Source organism: Adiantum capillus-veneris, chromosome 24, assembly GCF_014529385.1.
Source record: "Adiantum capillus-veneris isolate H3 chromosome 24, ASM1452938v2, whole genome shotgun sequence".
Taxonomy (NCBI): Eukaryota; Viridiplantae; Streptophyta; class Polypodiopsida; order Polypodiales; family Pteridaceae; genus Adiantum; species Adiantum capillus-veneris.
The window spans coordinates 131058866-131066061 of NC_140954.1; the positions used below are offsets into that span (position 1 = coordinate 131058866).

At 37.4% G+C, this 7196-nt stretch overlaps 1 protein-coding gene, 1 long non-coding RNA gene and 1 pseudogene across 3 annotated transcripts; all 3 read right to left on the reverse strand.

Annotated features, from left to right (window-relative positions):
* Positions 1 to 391: 391 nt before the first annotated feature.
* Positions 392 to 1733, reverse strand: LOC147427141 (uncharacterized). 2 transcript variants are annotated; one of them, XR_015186276.1, is made up of 3 exons: positions 1410 to 1733; positions 901 to 945; positions 392 to 814 (listed from the first exon to the last, which is right to left on the reverse strand). It is a non-coding gene; the product is annotated as an uncharacterized LOC147427141 (long non-coding RNA). The 2 variants fall into 2 exon arrangements; XR_015186275.1 differs by having other exon boundaries at positions 1406 to 1733.
* A 3329-nt stretch (positions 1734 to 5062) lies between these two features.
* LOC147427142 (uncharacterized) lies at positions 5063 to 5677 on the reverse strand (annotated as a pseudogene).
* A 69-nt stretch (positions 5678 to 5746) lies between these two features.
* On the reverse strand, positions 5747 to 6579 carry LOC147427143 (uncharacterized). The gene is made up of 2 exons (XM_086498270.1): positions 6411 to 6579; positions 5747 to 6318 (listed from the first exon to the last, which is right to left on the reverse strand). The coding sequence occupies exons 1-2, from the start codon at positions 6577 to 6579 to the stop codon at positions 5747 to 5749; spliced, it is 741 nt and encodes a 246-aa protein (XP_086354396.1).
* Between the last annotated feature and the right edge of the window lie 617 nt (positions 6580 to 7196).

Below are 7196 nucleotides of genomic sequence, written 5' to 3' on the forward strand. Positions count from 1 at the left end.
AATATACATGATCTGCTATTATTTAGGTTCTAGAATGATAAAACTTTTGGACTTTCACTTCTAACCAAGAATGATGATACCAAAATAACTACTAACAGGATATCAAAGAGAAGCAAGAATTGAGGTTTTGATAAGGTGACATACCGCATCATCTTCTATAATAACAAAATAAGAAGTCGTCTAAACCAAGATAAAAGGACTTCCAAAACCCTCCACCTACCACTCTTGATTTCACTACACAACACTAATCATATCTAGCACTAGCCACTCTCAATAGGATAAAAGGACACGGTAAGGAGGATGCAATCAGAGAGGGCAATCAAAGCTTCTCTGCATTTTGCAAAACTTGAGCCAACTTGTGCATTCTATGGAAAAACTGCAATTGAGCCAACTTGTGCATTCTGTGGCAAAATTACATAAATAACAAATGCTCTTGCACAACAGATAATCCCAAGGATGATTGCAAGTTGGTTGCATAACGTAATTTATCTGAAGATTTAAAGCAATAGGATATATAAGCTTGGTCTAATCTGATCAACAAGCTATGCACACGAAATCAAGGTGACTTCACCTTCAAGTGACAACCAGTACATGCTGACAACCATTTGCTCGCACCATATTCCCATTATCTACATTCAATGATCAACACGTGGATGGACAACAAGATGATCAACCAGATTCATCCAATTTCAGCTTTAGACTCAGCAATGAGCACTTGGCACTTCAGGGTTAAAAATAGGTACTACTAAAGATAAAGTTTGATGTGTCTATCCCACCTCTCTGTGCTCTTCATCCTATACGCCATGCGCCATACCTGCAAGTGGCGTGCTCAATTTATTAAACTTAGCTCTCATGACTAATTAATAGAAATGTGTCGACCATCGGCCCAAAATAACTAACCGTCACAAAGAGGCATCGATCTAGGTATAGTGCTATGTGACCTTTCTGCAAGCCAAAAGAAGAGAAAGCACAAGTATAAAATACAAGTACTAAACAAAACACTCTTGGTAACTCTTAAATTAACCAGACCTAAACTTTGTTCTCACACACATGCTAGTAATGAAATTAATTAAACAATAAATACCTTGAAATATTAGCATACAAAGATCATAGATATAGAAAGACTTTATATATACTCCATCGCAGTACTCTATCTCTTCCATTCGTGTCTCACGTGCAAGATATTCATCAAAGGAGGATCCCATTGATGATCTTTTGCCTTCAATTGTTCCAAGGGACCTCTCTTCGCATTCTTATGTCTTTGCCTCATATATATATATATATATATATATATATATATATATAAAACTCCAAATCCATTTCAAATCCATTTCAGAACCAGTTAAAGTAATATTAATGTCTAAATACAAACAAACAAAAACTGTATGTAAAAAAAAAAACGCACCAACCCGCTCTATCTTCTCGCCTCTTACGTTCCTGCTCATTTTTCTCTTCCATGTGATTATGCCTCACTTGAAAGAGAGAAAAAAAAAAAGCAGAAAAACATATGACGCTCTCATTCCAAAGATGCTGTGCCGCAGAAGGAAAGGGAAGTGGAATACGAAAATGGGAGATGCAGTAGATGCCAAAGGGGAGGCGCACTGGCTGGGAGGGGGACTGCGAACGCCGTGGAGCTGGAGACACAGAGAAGCGTGGCGGCGAGCAGAGGAGGCGGAGGCATAGTTTGTATATTTTTATATAGCAGATGTATTAAGAGGGACAACTCGACGTGGCTGGTGTATTGGTCATGTGAGTGCCTATCAAAGTCGTGCACGTTAAGATACGGGTTTGAATGTGCTGTTCCTTTTGGGAAGGTGGTGAGTAATATGGTGAATACTCACAGAGAATCTGGCAGAATCTTCGCATGTATTGAATATAATATGGAGTAAGAGTAGCAACCAAACTTTGTTGCGTGCCTGTGAGTGAAGGATTGCGTCTGTTTCTAGCTCTCTTTCGTTTGTTGCTTCTCTTCATGGAAATCTCGTTCTATAGCTCTGATGGAACCAGCACAGCCGACAACGACCCTCTACAAGTTTAGCCAAATGAGGGGTTATTTTTGGCCTCCTTTGATGACTTCACTCTCTATGCATAGAATCCACTTTTGACCTACCGTGTAGGTAAGCTTTTCAAAAGCGCTGTGTCTCACATCCGCATTTCATCTCTCTCTCTCTCTCTCTCTCTCTCTCTCTCTCTCTCTCTAAGAAACACTTTTGGCCTACTTTTGGGTAAGCTTTTCTAAAATACTAGTGTAACAAGTTGGTCTACAGACAGATCTATTCCACATTTTAGTTCGCTTTGCGGACAAAAATGAATGAGAAAAATATAATCAACGACTACTTAAAATCACAACCACACACAGCGAATGAAAGAGAGAGAGAGAGAGAGAGAGAGAGAGAGAGAGAGAGAGAGAGAGAGAGAAAGAGAATTGGCAATACTTAAATAGAAAAATTCATTATCAGAATTGAAACCACCTTTAGAGCACATTTGACTTGTCCTTAACATCTAAGATGCATACAAGCGAGAGAGAGAGAGAGAGAGAGAGAGAGAGACCAAAGATAATATCAATATCAGAATCTAAGTCTTCTTGACACAACATTTCGTACAGTAAATGTCCACACATCGAGAGAGAGAGAGAGAGAGAGAGAGAGAGAGAGAATTGACAATAATTAAATAGAAAAATTCATTATCAGAATTGAAACCACCTTTACAGCACATTTGATTTGTCATTAACATCTAAGATGCGAGACACACACAGAGAGAGAGAGAGAGAGAGAGAGAGAGATACCAAAGATAACATCAACATTAGAATCTAAGTCTTCTTGATACAACATTTGGTACAATAAATGTCCAAAGCCCAAAATTTTCCAAGTTATGATATACACATTGAGATGTCACTACTTGGGTAAATAACCTCACTCAATATTACTCATATTGCTCATGACAACCTATAATATTGGGCATTGTATTTATGGGCCGTTGAAAGCCAATTGTGGCATAAATTTGATTAGTATCTTCATGAGGATGAAAGGAAATATGATAGTTCTAAGAAGGGTCAATACCGTTCTCCAAATATAGTAATCTATCTTGTATATGACAACAAAATCGTGGGGATGTTCGCAACATTGGCTGCAAAGTAAAGAAAGATTGTTAGGTTCGAATAACTTACAAAAAAATCCTTAATTAGAATTCATCAATAGATATGTTATCTTAACTCACTAGAACTTTCTGGAACTTGAATTAAGATTGTTAGCTTTGCTTACAAAAAAAAAATCCTTAGAATTCATTATTAGATCTCTTACCTTAACACACTAGAACCTTCCTGCACTTTTAAGAATTAATCTTGTTGCCGATATATGTTCTCTTCATTATAATGGATCTAGTGAAAAGAATGCAACAAAGCGTAAGTTTAGAAAACTGAGTTTTTAAAGCCTAGAAAAAGAGAAAGATATAATGAATCTTACCTTGCATAAACTCTGGCAACTTTCCAATAATATAGCAAATAGCACCACGACAATCTATCTCTCATCATAGTTAAGTTTAACACTATACTTGAAAAAATCAATGGCTAGTGCAAAAATCTACGGAAGTAGTAGAAGACATCATATAATCTAAGTCCTTATGTTTTCCTTTTGCAACACTTCCTTGCAAACAATATTGGAAGTTCTTCCACTAACTATTGCATTGTCCTGTTGTAGATCACTTTTATTGTCATCAATCACAACCTTGATAGCAATAGAAGAGTTCGTACGCAACATTGCAACATATAATTGTCCATGGCTAAACACAAAAGATGCCAAATATAATCCCAAGTTTCGAAGGGTTTATCCTTGTGTCTTATTGATCGTCATTCCAAATGTAAGCTTGATAGGAAACTGCCTACGTCACGTCTCAAATGGTAGTACTAGGGAGCTTGAAGAAATGAAATCAATTCTAGGTATGAGCACTCTATCTTCTATATTCTTACATGTGAGTATTTCTACATCTTACTCCCATATAATATTGTCTTTCCTTACAAAAACGGTATGATTGCATAATGTCTCTTAAAGTTCTATCTAAAGCCTCAAAAGCATACCTATGAATCATAAGAGCTTCATCCCAGACAACCATACTCATTTCTCTCAATAGCTCTACAAGACTATTGTTAACATGTATGCTTCATGTTGATACAGTGTTAATTTCTATCAATATTTTGAACCGTGAGTGAGCGGTTCTACCATTACTTAGAAGCAACGCAACAATATCTAAGGATGCACATGCAAGACCAATTTTTCCTTGGCCTCAAATTTTAGAAATCAATGCATTAAATACACCAAGTCCATCAAGAAAGAATACAACTACCTCACTTTGTTCAATTGCCTCAAGCACTTTCTTGTAGACTTCATGCTAACCTCGATTTAGTTATCTTTCTATTTGAAAGGAAATATGTAGTTGTTCATTTATATCAAACATCGTCTCTTCAGCTAGCAAAGAATTTTTAAGCAAGTGCATTTGGGACCGATCAAGTTGAGACATGCCATGAAAGTCACGCAAAGTCTTTCCATATCCTCTTAAAAGCATGTCCAAGTTTGCAAGCGCTTTCGTCTTTGCCACATCACCACAAACAGATACATGATGTGCATGGTGTGTAAGGCATTCAAATAGTCCTCTGAAAATACAACTGAAAACCTGTTCCATAATTGTTCAAGAGAGAGAGAGGCATACAATACATTAGAAATATAGTAAATAGCTCACGTAAACTATGCTCCACTACATAAAGCAACAATCTCTTCTAAGCACATCAACCACTCTTCATCACTTTGCAGCATTCCCTTGGCATTGCAAGCATCCTTGAACGTTGGATGACACAAATTAAATTAATGACACACATGGTATTCATAAGTTCATGGTACACACACACGCACACACGCAAAGAGCGCAACATGGTTTCCATTCCAAATAGGATTTGTTGCAAAAAAAAGGCTTCTTGATAAGAGAGTAATCATCAGAAACATAAGGGATAAAACATAAGGAATCCCAACCCCAAAAAGAGATCACCATCAAACCAAACCCATTGTAGAAGGCATCATTTAGGTTGAAAGCAAAGCTTGCGATAGACACGGGTTCGCACCCGGAACACCCAGGGCCCAATGTATCGCGCACTTCATCCAAGCCGCCTTGGAGTATCATCGACAACATACATTCTCACTTTCCAATTATCTGCTTCAAATTCAAAGGAAGGTAGTGCATTTATGGGCCGTTGATACCCTATCTCTCTAAGAGAGACATGACCCCGTCCTGCTGCCTCGTCTAGCTCTAAGGCAACATGATAGCATCCTATGAGTCCTAAATAGCACGTGGACTCATATAGACCTACCAATAGATGGGCTGGATAATAGTGTTTTCTACAAAAAGGAAAGAGTATGTTAAGAAAAATCCAAACCTATTGCAAGACATAAATAATAATAATTCAAAAGCCATACCTTATGACATCAAAGTCTTCTAAGATATGGACAACATCATTTTCAGGTATGGGTCCCCTCCAAAAAAGTGGATCTATGCTTCATACAACACGATTAGTATGCTTTAATCATTCAAACTTTAAAGTGAGGCTTATTTTTTCGTAAAGCTTCAACAAATTACCTCGAATATATTCAAATACCCTATCCATTGTGTATTTGACTGTAGATCGGCCGGCCATCTATAAAACTTCATTTAACAAAAAGTTAATGACAAAGAGTAATGCATGGATGAAAGATAGTATGATACCTTAAACATTTTTGACCTCTAGCACTTCTTTATAGACAATGTTTGGGCTGCAAGCCATTGGATTTGCATTTGAATTCGCTATCGATCTTTGACTACCATCTATCAAAATCTTTATGGCAGTTGAAGACCGCACACGAGACATTGCTACATGGAGCTGACCATGAGTAAAAACAGGTGTAGCAAGGTACAAACCTAAGAATCCAAGTGTTTGACCTTGTGCCTTGTTGATGGTCATTCCAAATGCAAGTCTCTTAGGAAATTGTCTGCGCTTCATTTCAAAAGGTAATCCTTGAGAGCCTCCTATGATAAAGTCGATCCTTGGTATGAACACATTGTCTCCATCATGAGAACCTGTGATTACTTCCACCTCAATGACCCTGTGATAAAAATTCTTACATATCAATCTTGTCCCGTTGCATAAACCACGCCTTGGATCCAAGTTGTGAAGGAGCATGATTGGAGCATTCTCTTTCAGGTGCAAGCAGTGTGGTGGGAAGCCACCACCAAGATCCAATGAGTTTAAAAACTCTATTGGATATAACCCACCATTACAATCTGATGTACAAAGAGAATCTGCACTCAAGTATTTTTGTCAAGTCCTCTCATTTTATGCATAGCCAAGTTATTGATTATGGAAACATCCTTATTGCGTGGTGCAAGAATACCTCTGTCCCTAAAGAAGCTTGCATGTGTTTGGACATTTTGTAAGTCACCATATATACCGTGAATTAGGCCTTGAAAATTGTTATATTTGAGTATCATACTACTTGGAAATGCTACAGTATCAAGTAAATCCCCATGACATACATTCCCATTGCCAATGTCTAGTACCATTTTGCAAAGTCTCTCTCAACCAAGGGTCCATCCAAGAAAAAAATTGTCCCATTTGATGAGTCAACTGCTTGCATGATTTTGTTATAAGCAGCTCTTTGTCCACAATTCAAAGATGCTTCCATACAAATGGTAAAGTCATCTGCTCGTTTGCATTGAACATCCTCTCTTCTGCTATCAAACCACTCCCACATCCAGATAATACAGAACGGTCTACTATGACACAAATTAAATTATTTGCAACCCTTACATTCAGTGAGTAGCATTATCGTAAAGAATAGATCTCCTACAAGGGATACTTCATCAAACATTCACTCAATGTACTCGCTCTTTTGACGTTGCGTCCAACAATTCAAACTCTTATTCCAAACCCATCTATCACAAAAATGTATATGCAAAAGATCATGTGAATCATTAGATAGTTGATTGGCAACAAACCATTCTATCAATGTTGTTTTTTATTATTTGCATTGTCTACAACATCTCGCACATCACTGTATTTTCTCCAGGAAGGTGAACATGTAGACGCTGAACATTGGGCTTTTCATGGTGCAAATCAAAATCATATATTCCTTCGATGAAGATACATAGCATGCATCAAGATAGCTCTAGATTTCATG

Bases quoted from the DNA above. Each gene is read 5' to 3' on its own strand.
- LOC147427143 (XM_086498270.1), bottom strand. From the start codon at position 6,579: ATGGTACTAGACATTGGCAATGGGAATGTATGTCATGGGGATTTACTT. The intron at 6,319-6,410 runs GTATTCTTGCAC...ACTTGAGTGCAG, and splicing joins AAGCTTCTTTAGGGACAGAG to ATTCTCTTTGTACATCAGAT.